Consider the following 19,336-nt stretch of genomic DNA (forward strand, 5'->3'; position numbering starts at 1 on the left):
GCTGCTCACATTTATCACATGAATGTGGTAAATATAAAGTGAAATTCACCTTGGCAAACTAAAATTTAATTTCAGAAAAATTACTCCTGTCGTCTTTAAAGCAAGCAAAATTCCAGACCTTTAATTACATGAGCTACATGATTCTAAAAAGAATGAATGCAACATGTTTTAGTGTTGGGTGCTACAGTTCTTGCTTTTATTTTACTAAAACATATGACTTTAAGAGGAAAATGATGATTTAAAAACCTGTGTGGCACAGAACCCGTAGCATGGGAAGGCTGAATCCATGCCAATTGTCTGCAATCTGACACTCAGCTGCAAAAGACAAGGACAGGAAAGTGTATTTTGGCACAGAAACCTGATGCATCCTGTCAGAGATACAACTGCCGACAGTTACCACAGCCAACACAGCTCACATTTTTGTTGGGTAAGACAGTACAGCTGACAGTGGGTCAGTATTTTCCATTTAGAAAGGGGCTATTCCCCACCAGCGTGAGTGTTCTGGGATGCTTTAGAAAGGCTCAGTAGATGGAAGCATTTATGTGACTAAGTGCAGGGCTTATGGACCATTCACATTTAATTTAAGTCATCAAGAGATCATTTGCATCTATGGTAGGGCCTAGAGCACATGGCAATCACTTTCCTCCTCTATTAATAAACTGAAATAAACAGTTCAGGATGTCACTGATAAAGTCTGAGGCTCCCATTTCCTTCTGTTTTATGGAAGTAGAAGACACTGTGGGACTCCTGACTGCAGTTTTCTCTTGTACATATCTGTGCAAGTTCAGCCGCTGTTTCCACTGGATATGCAAAAAGTGGTGCCAGTGTTAATGGAAGACAATCCTATAAATGTATGTGTCCCTATTATGAAGAGATGCTATATGTTCAAACTGTGGAAAACGCTGCAGCAGAACTCAGATCTTGTGACATATCAAGTGCAAACCCAGCCTTCAGGAAGGTGCTTTGCCCCAGTGCCCCTTACTGCTTGTTTCAGTGGGCTCAGAGCTACACAGCCAAATCTCCCTTGCAGCACTGAAGGACTCTGTGTCCTTGGATCTACATATTTTGATCACATCCATCTGGTGGGGGAGTATCTGAATGCGTGCCTTACCAAATTTTCAGTGGACTGAAAATTTTCCAGAAATCTATTAAAAAAACAGTCAGAAAGAAAGTTAAAACATGCAGCTCTTCAGTTTCCATAGCTTAGCTATCAGTGCTGCTAAAGCCTTCACGTGAGGGAAGCCAAACACACACGGGCTGTTTCAGACTGCTGCAGTGCTCTCTACTGAAGCCATAGACTGGTGCTGAATAAATGCCCTGACATTAAATCAGTGTTCACACAAGTATTTTATTATAAACTTTTTGTGTTTGAGGCATTGGCATTTGTTTTGAAAAACTGAGTTTTTTCAGTTATCTATGGCACCATTACAGCACAATATCCCATGTTACCTTGGTAGCAGTGCAGAAGTTTCTCAAAGCTGGAGTTCTCCTGAAGTGGCAGCCTGTGTGCATGTTCCTGCCAGGAGTACACATACACCTCTGTGCACTCATCCTACCTTCGTTTTATTCACAGGAAGGAAAAAGACATCATGTGCATTAGACCCTTTGTCCCACTTGCTGAGTCCTCTAATGTCAGAGGGCTTTACACAAGAAGAAATAGAGGACATGATACAAAAGCACACATAAAGAAACATACCTTGAGGAATCTCTTTTCCTGGTAAGCAAAGTCCTTTTCTCCATATTTACAATAGGACTGCAGGTGAAAGGAGGAGAGCCTCAAAAACCTGCACAGATGATTATGACTTTTATATTTGTTATGCACTTTCTACAATTCTGTGCACCTTGCTGAAGTCTCTTTAGAATGTGTGTGCTCAGCAAACATGGAGTGTGCAGTAAAAGACTTGAGGGACAGCAGTGCTTTTGTAGAGTAGCTCCAGTCTGGCAGCTGGCTACAGGAGGTTGGCTGCCAGTGCACATGGGAGTCGGTGAGAGCAGGTTCAATGTTTTGAAGTGCTGTCATCAACTTTTCCTCTGCATGTTACTCTCTTTTGCCCCATATTTTTGCAAACAGGTTGTTCCACTGTAAGTCACTGACATCAGTGTTCTTGTAATATTGCTGAGCCTGAGTTCTCTTCTTGGAAGGATTCCTGATAACTTCAGTTGGCGTCTTAATTGTGGGAGAACTTCTGAAATAAATCATGCCTGATGCCTGAAACCCCCACATGATGGCTAAACAATTCAGAATGAGGAGACTCCTCTGTACAGAGATTTACCAAGTTGAATTTTACAGGCATTGAGGTGCACAAACATGAATGCAAAGGACATGTAGTGATGGAGGGAGCACAAAGCTCCTATCAGAGGGAAGTCTGATCTAGTTACTGCTGAGAGCAGAGAAAACCAGACATTGTTGTTCCTGGAACATGCTACAAAGTGTTTTTTTCTACAAATTTGTCTGCAATGTTCATATTCAATACAAACCCAGATTGTGTCTTGTAAGTTCACAGTGACAGAGATATTCAGATGCCTGCATTGTAAGTATAATTGCTTTGTTCTTCTGGGAGCCTGCATTAAGTGTGAAGGTTGGCAGAGCCAAAGCAGAAAGCTGTGCCCCACTGTTTCTTTGGAAATTACTTCTGTTTCAGGAGGCAAGAGAACTGATGCCTTGGAGTGGCTACCTAAAACAGAGGCTAGACAAAATTCAGAGGAAAAAAGTGGGTATTCATTGAAGGCCTTCTTTAGCTATACCTTGGGCAGCCAAAGCCTCCGAGGGGCTACACCCAAGATGGACAATGGTCACAAGTTTTTCATACAGTTATAAGTTTGGTCCTTTTACATATCAGGGGTTAAGGCTCCAATTACAGTTGCAGGTAATGAGGTAATTGACTCCAAGTTTGTCCTCCTCAATTCACTGTTGTTCACAGCTCTTGGGGCCTGAGACAAAGTTTCCTTGAGTTTCAGGCCAAGAGAGGAATTGCTTTGTCTGAATAAAATGGGAGAGCAGTAGCTGAGAGGTTATGGAGTTTTAGAGTTATACACTAAAGCAGTACAGGATCTGAAAAATATAAAAGCTAAATCCTAAGGCATCAGAACTAGAAACAGTTAACTCATCAAATGTAAAGAATTGACGTCTGAGGTCAGTACTTACCTTCTTTGCTGTTGGGAACAAAAGATAAGGGTCTGCTTGCCTGACCAAAGTATCACTCACTGATTAGCTCATCCAAAATTCTCCTCAATGTTAGCAGCAGGAGCTCAATGACAGACATGTTGCAATTGCCAATGCATTTTCTCAAACTGTCCTCCCCCATGTTTTGTACAATGATAAATAATTCATTTTCTATTCATGTTCATGAATGGAATTGAGGTGGAGTAAACAGTCAGGTGGATTGTCCTCTGCCAGGTGCCAGACTTTCAGTTTTGTGTTTCAAATGGCCATTCCTTAAGCTTTTCATGGTATTTCAGAGGTCATCTTGGTTGCAGGGAATAATAAAGCCATTTATAAGAATGCAGTTTGTGTCCTTATCTTTCCAAAACCAAGAGACCACAAACAAAGCTGTCTCTCCAATTTCTTTGCTTTTCTGGAAGGGTATTTATTTTAGCCTTCTGTTCTGAACCATTTTGAAGTCTGCATAAAACTAACAACTAAAACTATTCACTCTTCTTAATATCACAGGAATAAAGTCAAGTTCTTCTCTAGAGTATGCCCTGTGATAAATAATGCCCTAGTAATTATGGGTGGGGATTTTCACGCGGTGACTGATGATGCCTTGGAAGAGAGCCATGGCACTGTGCATTCAGAAGCTAAGCTATCTAAATCCTTGCAGGCCTCATTTATGCTTTTGGGAATATAGGACAGGTGTGGCAATTACTAAACCTGGATACTTGAGAATTCACCTCTTATTCCCAGGTGTGGGCCATTAATTCTCGCTCAGACTTGTTCAGTTCTAACAAGTCTCTTTTGAACCAGATTTTATGTATGCACATATACTCACACAATAAATAGCATTTTCTTTTCAATCAATTTATCTATTTTGTTTTTACTCATCTTTACCTAACACTTTACATACACATGGCAGCAACCCCCCAGAATGATCAGTGGCAGTCTACAGATCCCTGTCATGTTCTGTAGATACCAGAGGTCTTGCAGTTTGCGTGGTTTAGTACAATTACTTGAGAAGCTCGGGTAAAACTCAAGCCAAGCCCCAGTGAAATTCACAACAAAGGCCACACTAATTTTTATTGGATCATTAGACATCAGAGCAAAGCCAGAGAACACTCAAACACATGTTTGTAAAACCCTTAAAAAAAGCTGTATAAAGGAGTATAGTGTTCATTCTTTTTGTTAGATGATCTTCTTTGGGTTGACACACCCAAAGAAGGCATACAGACCAGGCATTCTTCAGGGACATATTTGGTATTTTTAAACTCACATGCTGACAAGAAAGCTTCTAATTCCATATTCTGATATTTCCATAGAAAGTCACAGATAGTAACCTCAGCTGCTTCATTCACTTCAAAGGGACTTGTGGCTACTGAACACTAATGTACATCTGGTCATCTCATATACCTAACATATGCTGGTCATCTCCTAAGCAGTCCTCTGGAATACAGTGAAGAGATAGGATGATATATGCTAAATTTTGAAGTAACACACATTTTAGTGACAGTATTTTTATGTGCAAAGAGTTGTCACAAAGGTAATGAGACACCCCTCTACCTTCAAATCTCTCAAGAAGCCATGGCTGTAATGGCACATTTCTCAGGTCCAAGTACCATCTGGTAAAATGGAATAATGGTATTGGAGAACCTGAACTGGCTTGGATTGAAGAACAAATTCCTGACAGTGTGACAGCACAGACTGAGTAAGGGTTCCATTAAAATATAAATTACAATCAACAGTATTTGGTAGCTATGAAAGAGAAGACTCTGAGACATGACTGCTAAAGAACCCAACCTACTTAACCAGAATACCACACAAAAAAGTGCAGAAGTGGGCACACCTTTATCTGTGCAGTTTGCTGATTCTGAAGGTCCTTGCTAACAGTTTCTGATTAAAAAAAATTACATTCCTGATAATAGCATGAAACAAAAATACAGCAATTAGGAAATCAAATCTCAGGGCACCACTGTGGCAGACCCTACCTAGATGAAACCAGTTAATTAAGCTCAAAGCACCAAACCTCTCAGTCCCCTCAAAGCCGTAGAGGGAAATGTGAGCAGTGGTAGCTGGAGAAGCACAGCATGTAACGCCTGTAGAAGTGACAGTTTGGGTTTGCTATAACAGCATCCAAATCATCAATGCTTTAGTTTTCTACTATGTATCCAATTGATCTATCAATTCTTCCTCTGTTAGCCTGATTCCTTTTGCTATCACCCAACAGCCTGCTGAAGTTGTGGTGAACAGCTGTCTGTTATGGGGTTTTTGTCCTCCTCCATTTGAGAGCCATTGCATTTAGTTTGCACATGTAATCAACTTAACTGATTTTCAGAAACCAGCATAAGTAATTGTAGATATCTAGATAACCTGGATATTTTGATAACTGCAAATAAAGGGGAGCAGTTCTGGAAGATGCAGAACTAGAAACTGGAAATGCTTAGTTACAAGACTTACTCGCTGCATAGAAAGAACAAAGGCACTCGATTTTTCCTGCAAATGAACTCCAGGCAATGTGACAATAAAATGGATGTTTGCTATTAGAACACATTGGTTCCTTTCTTTACTTACTATTTGCTAGAACAAAAGCGCTGTGGCTTTCCAAGGCTGCAGTGAGTCAGGGCTAGAATTAGCAGTACCATACTGAAACAGTGACCACCCCTATGCAATCTTTCCTTTCTCCTCACCTAGTCAAAAAGGCTACCTCTGACAAATCAGATATTAACAGATAAGTTTCTGTCACTTAAATTATTAAAGCATAGTGAAAAACCCAACTCTGTGCTTAGGAAGTGTAAGCTTTTCCAAACAAATCGGCAGAGCTATTCATATTCCTTTTTCTCTTTGTGTTTAATTTTTTTTAATATATCCAGTGTCACGAAAAAGAGAAACTCAGCAATCCTTCTGCTTTCTGAAGCTTTAATAGCCTCAGCTCTGCAAAATTCAGTTTTCTAACAACAGGATTTTGGTCTTGGTGCAGGTCAGTCCTGAACACAAAAAGTAATTATTGTAATAACAAAATACAGGGCTGTCAAGAGAAGGGAGATTTGCAATAATAAGATTATGGAAAACTTCTATTACAGACTTTGTATTTCTGGGATATTCCTGAATGAATGCCATCTGCTTGGTGATCATAAGGAATGTAATCATATTGAATCTTTCCATTTTTGAGCAAAGCTAGGTTGAGATTACCAAGAAAAGGCTATATTTTGGCATAATTCAGTGCATTTGCCCTTACATACATCTGAGCGTTCCTCACAGCCTGGAATGATGTGTTTTTACCTAAGGGGCCTATTTATTTCCACCCGTAAACTACATATAAAAATATATTTATACTCTCTTCCAAATCACTGGAGAGAAATTAGCAATTTCTCCTCTAGAATTCAAAAGCCTGGCTGTTAGACCAGAGTGAAAAAGTACACAGCAGCACCATGTGTGAAAAGTAAACTTTTAACTGAAATGTGCAAGTCTGAAGTAAGAGAAAAAAAATCCAGCAAAGGCTTAGCCATTTGAGGGAAACAGAGGGAAATGCTTATGGAAAAGAACATTTTTGAATGTGTAGGTTGTAGTCCAGGAGTTTGTAAGGTTTTTATTTTAAGACAAAGAAATAATTGCCCATGAAGACAGAGGAAACACGGGTGAACAATGGAATCAGACACAACAGAAACTATTCCAAGGGCAACAAAGCAGTTTTCACTCTGAGTGAAAGGCACCAGGGAGCTTCTTAAATGTTTTTGTGTTAAGGGAAGACGCTGCGTGGGCAGTAAACAGGGACGTTTGTCCCAACACCCTCCTCTCCCCCTGACACCTTCTGACTCCAGTTCCCAGGGTTTCTATTCCCCAGTGGCCTTTCTGCCTCTAAATGGGAATTGCTGTAGATTACTTGAAGACACTGAATATCAGTGCAATTTCCTTTTCCAGGACTAAAGTCTTTAAACAACTGTGAGACTGGCTAATGCATGTGAAAATGAGATACCACTACAGCATGATCTGCAGCCACGTGGGCAAGCAGCCGCTGTAGAAGCACACCCAGCATGAGGAGAAGGGCTCTGTCCCAGCAGGGCCAGGCTGCTCCTGACACCCGACTCAGGGCTGCTGCTCTCTGGCACAACCTGGACACGAGCAGGTAAAATGTTTATTTCAATGCCACAGCCCAGCTGTCCATAGTTTCAGTGCTTACTTTTTAGATTGCTTCCATTATATTCTATTTTAAATCCTGATTCCTATTTATTCTGTTTGAAATCCTGCAAAAACTGAAGTACACTGCGTGCTGGTTTCCTTTAACAGGATATAATGCCAACCAAGCACTGGAGTGCCTTACATGCAGGAATTACGTGTGAGCTTTAATGTTTAAAACAGTCAGACTCTGTGAGACTAAGTGTGTCTGCATTTTATTTTCTTCAGCTATCTTGGGTGAGGATTAATGAATGAATGGTCATAAAGTGCTCTAAAATCCTGCGAAAGCAGACTAAGAGCACACACACTTAACTACTGTGAGCAAAGGATAATGTTTAAAGCTTACCTGGAATTCCACTCCAGCTACAGATGCATGAGTCATTGTCACAGAAAATGTAACAGTTTCAATTAAGAAACAGAAAAACATTAGAGAAGTTAAAGCAAATACTTGATGACTGACAAGGAAAAGTATCTTTGTGGTAAATGAGCTGAGAAAAACTGTTTGCCCAGACTAACCCTCAGAATTTTTCTTCAAATATGGCTTATTTTCCATGGGGCTTTACAAAAACAAAACCCCTCCACAACATCAGCCAGCCATAAAAATGGTAAATATAAATAATTGTATCTACATACTGAGCTCTGCAACTGTATTTACAAAACTAATTATTCACAAGTCTTTTGCAGACATAAAACATTTTCAAGCAGGTCTATGTGCTAAACCAGCGTAGCAAAGACCCTTAACTTTTTTTTCTCTACATTAAAAAAAATCCCACTTTTCCACCAGTATTGTTTTCACTGCCTGCACACTTGAACTTGTTCCAGACTTGCCTACCTCATAAACAGATGATTTCCAGACCTGCCCACTGCAAACGCACACACCTGTGTATTGAAGTGTACATTTCCCACTCAGGGAGCTGCAAACACACCTTGCTCCCACACAGCTTGAGATCTGAGCACACGTGTGTGTATATTTATAGTAAGTACATGCTTGTTTGGGCAGAACAAAAGTGATACAAAACAAAGTGTCTGGAAAATATTAAGGGAAAAAAGAACTTTTCTCCACAAAAAGTGATGTATTTTATAACAAACATAGCAGTGAAACGGTACAAAATCTTCCTTTGACATTTAACTCTATGATCCAGATGTTTCCTAGTCTGCCAGCATTTAGGATTTACTTTCTAATACTAAGTTAGAAAAGAAAAATTAACTAGGAATCTATGAAATTTAGAAATTTGCCGTAATTTCTGATGTCAAGAGAACTGTTGATACTATTTTGGGATGTCTTTGGCATTCCTTCCCCTTGATCTCACAACATTCTAAGGAGGCAAACCACGCTACAGCTCGGATCGAGATGGGAATACCAGGTGCTAATTAACAGCCTGGCAACAATTAGAAGACGCCAATCAGTACCGAAACACACCACCATCAACTTCGCTGCCCGTGGGGCAGTGGCCAACTTCACCAGAATCCCGGAACATTATTCTGAGTTGGGAGAGACCCACAGGGCTCACGGAGTCCAGCCGCACACGAGGATCGAACGCGGGGCCTGTGCCAGGTCCGCCCGGGGCACGGCCCGGCCCGGCCCGGGCACACCGAGGCTGCGCCGCCTCCCGCCGGGCCCGGGACGCGCTCCCCGCTCTGCCGCGCAGGGACTCGGCCGGGAAACGCGCTTTCGGCTTCTCCCCTGGGGCTGAGGGAGGTGCCGGACCCTGCTGGAAGAACGGGCGGGCCCTCGCTTCCCCCGGGCGCGGGGACGCGGCCGCCTCGCTCCCCGCCAGCCCCCGGGCCGGGCGGGGCGGGCTCTCCCCACGGTGCCCCGCCGGGGAGGGGAAGAGGGCTCCGGGGGCACAGCCACAGCGTTTTCCTTCAGCGCGGCTCTAGGAGCGCACGGACACAAACCCTACGAGAGGCCGTGACAGGGCCCCAGGGTCACTCAGGCCCCTGCTGGACTCTCTCAGGCCTGTGCCGGGCTCCCTCAGGCCGTGACCGGGGCCGCGCTCCCTCGGGCCCGTGCCGGGCTCAGAGCCGTGCCGCGCTCCCTCAGGCCGGGGCCGGAGCGGAGCCCGCGGGGCGCGCGCGGCCCCCTCCCCGCCCCACCCCACCCCCGCTCGGGGCGCGGCCCCGCCCCTGGAGGGCGCTGATTGGCGGCGCGCGCCGCCGATCGCGCGGCGGTTGCATCACCCGGGGCGGGCCCGGCGCGCGCGGTGTCGCAATCGGCGCTCGCCGCGCGCGCACGGTACCGAGCGCGGCCCGCCCGGCCCCTCCCGCCGCTCGCGCCGCTCAGGTAAGCGCGGGGGGCGCGCGCCGGGCCCGGGGCCGCGGCCGCCCCCGCCCGCCGGGCCCCGCCGCCGCGCGTGATGCAATCGGCGGGCGGCCCCGCTCCCTCCCCTCCCCTCCCCCGGTGAAGTCACGGCTTGGCAGCGCCGGGCACCCCCGCGCCCCGCTCGGACGGGGGAGGAGCAGCGCGGCCCCGGCGGGCGGGCGGCCCGGGGAGGGCGGCGGCGGCGCCATGGGCCCGCCGGGGAGGGCCGGGCCGGGCCGGGCCGGTGCCGGTCCCCGCGGTCGGGCCCGGCCCGGGGGCGGGGGGTGAGGCCGCGGCGGGGCCGCCCGGGCAGCGCCGGGCACGGGCTCGCGTTCCTCGGCGGTTCCCGCGGTGGCGAGCTCCAAACCGGGGCTCTGGCAGGCAGGAGAGGCGCAGCTCAGTGACGGGGCCGCGCAGAGCGTCCTCGGAAAGCACGAGCGCTCGTGACTGCAGAACCGTCGGGTGTAAGGAGGTGGTTTATCGATAGGAATCGCAGCTGTCGGTTCAGTTCCAAAGACAGTGTTTTGACACCCTGCCTCGCAGTGTTTGGGGTTGTGTCACGTTAAAATACATGTTTGTGTTGTTACAGTCTGTTAAGGAAGTCAGAGTGTATTTGTGTTCTAAGATGTGTATTAAAAATAGAGAATCTGAAATAAATGTGGAAAAGTGATGTTGTCAGTTATGACGAGAGATGGGATTGAGCTGCCTAGTGTCAGAAGCGTGGTGTCCCAGCCTGTGAGTTAGCACCTTCTCCTGCAAACTGTGAGCGTGGCCCGTGCAGGAGCCGCCTCTCCACTGCTCAGGAATGAGCGCCTGGAGTTCGTGCCACTGTCCTGACTGCGGGGTCACTGGAGTCCAGACTGGATCCTGTCAGGGTATTCCTACTGAAGTCTGAGAGAACAGAGGCCACCTATTGCTCTTCACATTGGAACTGATTTTGTGTTTGACAAGACAGCTTTGTGAATTTGTGCAATAAAATTAATCTGGCTAATGATCATAATCATCACAGTCGCACCTCAAGAAAGGAGCAGAGAGAAGCACTTTGTAGTTTTTGCTACCAAGTTAAAAAAGAAATACTGATTTAATTGACAAAACAGTTTTTGGGTTTTGTTGGTTTTTGGTTTTGTTTTTTTTTTTTTTTTCAAAGCAAACATTTGGAAATTTAATATTTTTATTTTTTGTATGTGTGAAAGCAAATGAGCGCCCTCATTGCTTCATTGGTCCCTGAGGAGTACTGTGAGACAGTAAGAAACATCTTTCTGCCTGAGAAGACACCTCTTGAGTTACCAGCTATTATGCTGTAGTGGGTGGCCAGTTGGTTTCCTGGGTGGCCAGTTGGTGGCCCAAGGAGAGAACCAGGCAGTTCTAACTGGCCACTGGAAACAGTACCATGTGTTGGGTGGAACCAGCCTGGGGCTGTGGCTGAGCTGAAGCTCATGAGCAGCTTTATGGGAACAAGATGCTGGGAAGCTGGGCTGGCTCTCGCAGGAGCTGTGTCCTGCTGGGCTGGGGCTGCCAGGCAGTCACAATCCAACCTGTGCAGGGGCTGGAGCAGCTGAGGTGCACAGGCTCTGAGAGATTGGAGCCCCGAGTGCCTCCCCTTCATGGCCTCTCCCAGTGGCCATGCCCTTCACCTCACCTTTCTGAGTCCCTCTATGTCCCACGCCTGCTGCCTTTAAATCTCCTTGCAGTCCCTGCTGAAGGATGCCCACAGCACCTGCTGCTACCTGGGACAGCCTTCCACAGTTGGTGATAGGCATCCAGCCTGCAAATCACCAGGGGGAAAACGAGTTCCAAGCCTCGGTTGTTGGCACTCTGCAGCTCTGTGATCAGCTCAGTTAGTGCTGCTTGCTCTGCATGCTCTTTGGAGCAGGAGAGGAATCCAGTGTCACCTGTCCCAGTTAAGGGCTCTGATCATCAGGCCAGATAAGAGCACGTCTCACTCAAGAAACAGTAATTTAATAAAAAATCAGTTCCAGTGGGAAGGAACTGAGGGAGGTCTGTTCTACAGGCAGGGCTGGAATTCTTGCTTGAGAGGTGTGACACTGGTTATCTTCTCTGCTTATATCCATGTAGTGCCCAACTAAAATACTCCATTAATATTAGGTTTAATGGGACAAATAATTATTTTGTTGAATCATAGGGAAATCTGATAGAGACAGGAAAGAAGTGTTAAAACACTATTAAATAGTTTTGATAGAGAGAAGTAGCACATGGAACCTGGTGATGTGAAGAAACTTGTTACATTTCAGATGGGGTTCCTTTGGGGCAGGAGCCATCTCTTCCTCTGTGGTAGCTCATGGAGCATAAAAACCAGATTGTGAAAATGGTGTGGGTTACATAACTGGCCTGTTGAACTTGAAAGGTGAACTTTGCAAGCACTGAAATGTGTTGAAGCAGAGGGGACAGCAGGGTACTGTGATTTGGAAAAGGTGTCAAAAATCTACTTGTCACAGACAACCTAAGATAACTATATATGCTTTGTTTAGGGCTGCAGACATCCTCTATTTTAAAATAAAGTGCAGACAAGGCCAGTGTATGCTCTAAGAGGAGCATGCACTTACACCTCGACTAAAAATGTCTAAAATGTGCAATTACATGTGCACAGCTACTACAACTGGCCCTGCCAGTCTGGTGTTGGGGCACAGGAACCCGTTGTTAGCTGGGTGTTCAGTGTAGCTGCCCAACCTGACTGCTTGTAGGTCAGGATCTGAGACTGAAACATGGTATGCAAAAGTTGCTTTAGGAGTTGCAGTTGGGAAAATACTAACACAAAGGTGTTATACACTGTGTATCTAGATTCAGCTCCACAGATGTCAAGAAGTGTGGATGGTCTCATTCTGCCCTGAAATAGGAAAATAAAAAGATTTCTTGATAGGAAGGGTATGGGTGTACTCGTACATCTTCACAAGTGGGAAGACCTCTTGGTGACAGAGAATGTTAATTTTGAGTAACATTCAAGCCAAATTTAGTGGGCTTTTCCATGAATGTTACTGAACCACACTCTGCAGCTGCATCTCATTGTGGCTTTTTCATCATGGAAGAAAATATGCAGTTGATCTGCACAGTTGAATTTTAATATTTTAATGATAGCCCTTCAAAAGGAAAACAGCAACTCAGGCTGCTGAGAAAAAACCAATCCGGAACAGTACACATGGACGTGTGAGTTTAGAAGGGCCACTGACACACAGGAGCTCGCTACAGAGCTCTCACACGTCCCTCCACTCCTCAGCCATCTGCTGTGGTGGAGGTGAGAGGTGTTCCTGGGCTGGACTCTGCCCAGTGCTGCTGCAGCTCCTTGCTTTTCCCAGCCCTCTGGAGGATGTGTCACTGGTGGTGTGATTCTGCATGTCTGTGTGGCAGTGCTGGGCTGCACTGCTGCCACACAGTCTCACCTTGCAGTAGGATTGTTTAGTGCCAGTTAAATGCTTTTCTTCAATGTGACAATCCACACTGCTCTGACTGATCACTGAGTATTTTTCACTGGAGCCATAGGTAGGTGTGTCAGGAGTTTAGGACCATCCTGTTGTCCTTCCCCTCTTCTCTCCCAGCCATACAGGAAGTCATCCTGTGAGATGAGAAGAGAAGGGGACCAGCTGTTAGCCTTGCCAGGGCCATGGCCAGCAGCTGTGGTGGAATCCTCCTTGTGCCACCCGTAGGGCCAGGAGCAGGCTGACCTCAGCAGCGGGAGCACGTCAGTCAGGTGAGAGGATGCCTTGCTCATCAGGACAGTTTGTGTGCTGGGCAGCAGAGTGGACAATGACCAGTGCACCAGCCATGCAGGTGACCTTATTTCTGGATGAGTCAGCTGTGGTTGCTGTTTTTAATGGGTGGCAGTCCTCTGTTGTAGAGTAGTGATCTACACTGCCATCAGCCTGTGCTCCTGTCCCACCTGCTTGATTCATATTGTCACACATTGCTTGTGGTAGAATGTCACCCAGACGTGGCCTTTGCAATGCCTTTTTCCGTAGACTTATTTTTCCACTCAGTACCAGTAGACCTTATGACAGCCATCAGTTTGAACGTCATCTTCAAAACAAGTGCTGTAAGATGGTTGAGAAAAGGTGGACAGGCTGAGCACCCTTGCTCCAGAGAGGACATCAGGGAGGAATTTGTCTGCGGATACACCCAGAGATGTGGTCCGAAGAGGACAAGGATCAAATACCCCTGTTGGTCAAGAGTCAGGCTGTTAATAGGTTTAAGCCACAGAAGGAAAGCTCCAGTCTGAAAACTAAGAAAACTGTATAACTGGAGGAAAAGTTAGACAGTGGAACATGTTGCCAAGACAGAGGTTGTGAAACTGGAGATATTTGAGGCTAGGCTAGACACCCATCCATCAGGGATGGCTTTGGAATAACTGAGTGAAGCCAGTGAACAATTCAAACAGCTTGACTAGATGACCCAGTAATAGTCCCATCCAATCCAAATATGTTTGAGACTTCAGAAATGTAGTTGGCAGCTTGTCCACTTCCAGCACAGTTACGATGTGTTACTGCCAGATGTACCATCGGTACTTTATGCTAAAGCCAGTGATGTATAAGATTGTAGCTGAAGCCAGCATGTTTAATAGCTTTTTTTTTTTCCCCTACTAGGTTCACCTTGCTCTTAATCCATGTGAAGATCCGTTGGAAACACCTCTAGAAACCCAAGAGTTTTCAGTCTCCTGATAAGTTCTGTTGTGTCCAAGAACAGCCTGCCCAAATGAGCAAGACATCCCAACAGAACAGCACCACAGATGCGAGCGGAGTAAGTGTGATTCACACTCAAGCACACTCCAGTGGTTTGCAGCAGGTTCCCCAGCTGGTGCCTGTCAGTCCTGGTGGTGGAGGCAAAGCTGTGCCTCCGAGCAAACAGGGAAAGAAAAGTTCCTTTGTGGATAGGAACAGTGATGAGTATCGTCAGCGCAGAGAGCGGAACAACATGGCAGTGAAAAAGAGCCGCTTAAAAAGCAAGCAGAAAGCCCAAGACACACTGCAAAGGGTCAACCAGCTCAAAGAAGAAAATGAACGTTTAGAGGCAAAAATTAAACTCCTGACCAAGGAGCTGAGCGTACTGAAAGACTTGTTCCTTGAGCATGCCCACAATTTTGCAGATAACGTGCAACCTGTTGGCACTGAGACCACCACAACAAATCCAGAAAACAGTGGACAGTAGACACCTGCGACCTTATGAAACAAACTCTGGAGCTGCAGCTTGCCTGCAGTGCCTGTGCAGTAACCCAGCAAAAACTGTACCTTTAGTCATTGTTTTGTGGAGATTTTCTTCTTTTAGATTTAACACTGAAGATTTGTAACAATTAAACCAGAAACTGGTTAACTGTTTGTTTTAAATATTTTTCTCCTTAAAGATTTACGCAGATCTGAACTCCTAGTCAACGAGAAATGTAATATTTAGGAGATAGCATTTTCACAGGAATATTCACTTACATTTTAGACTTTGCATAATGGGAGGAATCCAGCAGCATGGCTCACTGTAGCATCAGAAACATGTGATTGGATAGAACGTCTTTTAAATACCTGTTAGAGTATTTTAGCCCTTTGTTTTCTCCATTTCATATTACAAACTGCAAAGGCTGTGGAGAATTTTTGCTTTTTATATAAATCTGTAGAATTGAAGTCCTATGAAGCACCACGTAGGTCCCTCCTGCCCAGTTATAGTTAGTGGGGAGGTTGTAGTAATAGTGAGCTGGGATGCTCACCAGAAAAATAACAATGTACTCCGATGATACGTACAGGCAGTTGGCCTCCAAATGGCACGTGAAGTACAAGAGGCAGAGCAGCACACTGACAAAACCTTTTATTTAAGCTTGTATTTCATATTGCTCACACAGTGACTGGGGCCTTATGAGAACAAGAGCTTGTTTTCAGAAAATTTCAAAATGCTGCTGTGCTCTGCACAATTGCATTCTTGCTGGGAAGGAAGTATTGGGGAGAACAAAAAGTGCAGCTTGGCTTAGCAGTGGAAGGGGCAGGAGAGCAGGTGTTGAGCTGGGATGTATGGATCACTGCTGGTTGACATTGATCTTACAGAAATTTAGAGGGATTTTAAAAATAAATGGCCCTAACAACTGATTTGGTGAAATTTCTACAGCCATCATACATCTGTGTGAAGAAGTATCTTTGGTCTTATTTCCATAGAAGTTTTTCTGTAGCAACTTTTTTATTGCTACTGCTTACTTAGTCTTTGCCATGATCCATAATGCAGTGCTATGTGCTATACTGAGGATTTAAACAAAGTAAAGCAGGAACTTTGATGTAACTTTAATTTATTTTAATTTTTAAATATTTCATTGATGGTATGGTTATTTTACATTTAACCTGTGTGTCTGTCTTGTAGATTACTACACTGTCTTAATTTCCCTCTTACACTACCTTTGTCCATAGATTATTTTGGAGGATGCTTGTTTGCTCTGTATCTGCACTTAGGAAAAAACTTGGATGTTATCTCTATGAAGATATTGTTAAGAGAATGAAACTTTGAGAAGTTCTTTATTGAATTTAAACTTTTAATACATGTGGAAAACTTTGATGGATTGTTTTGGATTATGTTAGACTTTTTACAGGTATGTTTTTTCATTCTAACTGCATCTGAAGTTGGTAGGGTTGAAATACCAGAAGCTAATAAAAATGTTTTGCTTGTATTGGCCTCATTTTTCCCATCCCTTTTCTATCTCCCTCAAGTGCAGAGTTGCCCAAGTCACACAGCTGTCTTGGAGAAATCAGTGCAAGAGTCTGTGTTCTGCTCTTTCACTCAGGTTTCTGCTCCATGGAAGCAATCAGAAACTCACTACAGTTTTGTCTAAATGTCTGATTTAACAAAAAATGCAAAAAATGCAAAAAAAAAAAAAAAAAGAAAAAAAAAAAAAAAAAAAGAAATTTAAGACTGAAAATAAGTGGCATTTAGATAGGGGGCAGGGAGAGAAGCACCAAAGATGACAAGGAAAAAGATGACCTGAAGGCATCTCCTCTGTTAACTGCACGTCCCCTGGTGGAAAGGCTGGGCCCATCTCTTCCATGGGTCTCTGACCTGCACTGGTCTGTCCCCATTGTCCTGAATTTGTTTTGCCAGGCCGGTGTGGGGCCCTCCTCTGCCAGTCTGAAGAGGGGCTGCAAATCCTGGCTGTTTGTGATTTTGGTGGAAATTATTATTTAGATCTCTTGTGAGTGCTGGCGATCCTCTTTCCGAAGCTCTCATGGTTGACTTTTCCACTTGTTGCTCCTGACAGCTCTGATCCCATTTCCTTCATGTTTAAAACCAAACCACTGAGTTTTGAAAGTCGTTTGTTTGGAAAGTGAAATTTCTGGTTTATCAGCCTCTGCACTGATGCTGTGGTTTAAGCCAAACTGGAAAATAAGCCCCATGCAGCCACTCCAGCCCCGCCACCCCCTCAGGTGAGAGCCGAAATGCAGACTGGGGCTGAGAGAACAATTTACTGTTACTGGAACCATTTACAATTGAACAGCACCAGATGAGAAAACAACCAGTGACAGCAGCGTGTGACAGAGGGTGATGGCCAAAGCACTCTGAGTGGGACAGAGCCAGGAGTGATGGGAACACAGGGCCAGGAGTGACCAGAACACAGGGACAGGGCCAGGAGTGACCAGAACACAGGGCCAGGAGTGACCGGAGTGGCGGCGCAGCCTCTGCACAGCACCTTGGCCTTGTCCCCGCTGGGCACACACAGCTCCAGCCCTGGCTTGGGGACAGCCACCCTGCCTTTGGGGACAGCAGGACAAGGATCTCTGGCTTTGGGGACAGTGGGATAGCAATCCCTGGCCTTGGGGACAGCAGGACAAGGATCTCTGGCCTTGGGGACAGTGGGACAGCCACCCTGGCCTTGGGGACAGCAACCCTGCCCCTGGAGACAATGGGACAGTGACCCCTGGCCTTGGGGACAGCAGGACGACAATTCTTGGCCTTGGGGGCAACAGGGCAAGGATCCCTGGCCTTGGCTGACACTGGAACAAGGATCCCTGTCCTTGCCTGGCACTGGGACAATGATCCTTGTCCTTGGCTGGCAGCAGGACAAGGCTTGGGAGGAGCAATGGCTCTGTGCAGCACCTCACTTGTGATTGTAACAAATCCACGTTTTAAATGTGCCCCCAGTGAGAGGCTGCAAGAAAGGGCTCAGGCTTCCAAGCCCCCCCTGCCAAAGCAGCTCCAAGGAACAAGGGTCTCCCAAGGAAAGCAGCCCAGGCTGTGTGGCAGCAGAGTACCTCCATCTCACCCTCTGCTGCAGGGCACAGAAAATTTCAGGGTGGACCTGTAAAAGTTAAGATTTTCCTTTTGACTCACTGTTCGTAACTCCAGTCTGTGGCAGAATCCAGTGCCTGTCCGTACACAAGGCGTTACAGCACGTTTCAGCAGAAGCCTGATTGCCATTCTCTCCCTGGCCCCGAGGGCAGGGGTCTGCCCTGGCCCCCAGAGCACGGCGAGGCTGCACTCCCTGCAGAGCCCCTGTAGCTGCAGCTACAGGGGAAATTCACAGCGCACCCAACCCCAGGGAGCCGCAGCAATTTGCTGCAACAATTTACATGGGTCATTTCAGAAGTGCTCAGACCTTTCTAAACACACAAATTTGCTCAGCATAAGACACATTCTGTTACTCCTGTGCCATTTCTATTCAGGTCTGCTTGTGCCAAGGGGAAAAGGCCTTTGTGAAAACATGACACAGTACAAAATATCTTGATGTAGTCAAAAAGAAAATTTGCCATAACCTGTACTTTCACCCCATTAATACACTTAAAATTATTAAACACCACTTTTTAAAGTATTAAATATTACTTTGCCACTTTAAAAAAGGTTTATTCCCCCTCCCTTCCTCTCCTCTCCCCTCCCCTCCCCTCCCCAATTTAGGAAAAAACGTCTAATTCACTTTTTGCTTAAGTGGATAAAAACGATCATAATTACAGGACAATCTTCTGGGATGAAGGATGAAATTTACGTTCCGTGGCCCGAGGATGAAGGCCGATGTGCGTCCGTCCCCTCGCGGCAATGGCAGAGCCGGCCCTGCCCCTCACGGCCCGCCGGCCCGGCCCGCTCTCCGCCCCGGCAGGCAGGGGAGGCCTCCGCGGCCGAAACACTTCCAAAGCTCTCAAAATCTGTGCGGTGTTGCTATAAAGCAGCAGCAGCAGCGGGTTTAGGGGTGCCCCAAGCACGATCCATCCCCTGGGCGCGCTCAGAGCCTGCCCCAGGGAAACGCCTGGCTGCGGAGGGAACGGGGCTGAGGCCACGAGCGCTGTTTTGCACTGAAAAAAACGGAGTTTTGGGGGCAGATGAGTTCAGAGCCATGCCAGTAAAGTCTCTGTGTTCTCACATCTGCAAGGCTACCAAGCAAAGCCTGATGTCCTTGTGCAGGTGCTGCATTTCAGAGGTGGAAGATTGCGGTCACCACAGCAGGAACATCAACACAGGCTTCTGACCTCACAACTCCCTTCCTGAAAAAACTGTTTCCCTTCACAGCCAAGAAGGCAAGTGCAGCAATTCCTGCACTTGCCTCTTAAAAAGAAATGTCAAGAAACCTCTAAAAAATGTAAATACCATTATTTATTAATTGAGTAACATGAAGTCCTCTGGATTTTTTCACAACGTTTCCTTAGTCTCACACAGAGTTTCCTACACAGCAATGGATCACCGGGCTGTTGGGAATAAGGGGCAGGTTCTTGTCCCACAGACCAACCCGCTCAGCAAATGGAGCTCTCCTGGAGCCA

The 19,336-nt window shown here is 46.0% G+C and overlaps 1 protein-coding gene across 2 annotated transcripts; it reads left to right on the plus strand.

The window, feature by feature from the left end:
• Window positions 1-9,454: 9,454 nt before the first annotated feature.
• On the plus strand, window positions 9,455-16,266 carry CEBPG (CCAAT enhancer binding protein gamma). Of its 2 annotated transcripts, XM_064386926.1 has the most exons (3): window positions 9,469-9,608; window positions 13,178-13,329; window positions 14,219-16,266. In XM_064386926.1, exon 3 carries the CDS (start codon window positions 14,328-14,330, stop codon window positions 14,778-14,780), a length of 453 nt encoding a protein of 150 aa, XP_064242996.1. In that variant the 5' UTR covers window positions 9,469-9,608; window positions 13,178-13,329; window positions 14,219-14,327; the 3' UTR covers window positions 14,781-16,266. The 2 variants fall into 2 exon arrangements, with proteins under 2 accessions (XP_064242995.1, XP_064242996.1); XM_064386925.1 differs by lacking the exon at window positions 13,178-13,329 and having other exon boundaries at window positions 9,455-9,608.
• Window positions 16,267-19,336: the final 3,070 nt, after the last annotated feature.

This window comes from Passer domesticus, chromosome 12 (assembly GCF_036417665.1).
Source record: "Passer domesticus isolate bPasDom1 chromosome 12, bPasDom1.hap1, whole genome shotgun sequence".
NCBI classification, from domain to species: Eukaryota; Metazoa; Chordata; class Aves; order Passeriformes; family Passeridae; genus Passer; species Passer domesticus.

Bases quoted from the DNA above. Each gene is read 5' to 3' on its own strand.
- CEBPG (XM_064386925.1), top strand. From the start codon at position 14,328: ATGAGCAAGACATCCCAACAGAACAGCACCACAGATGCGAGCGGAGTA.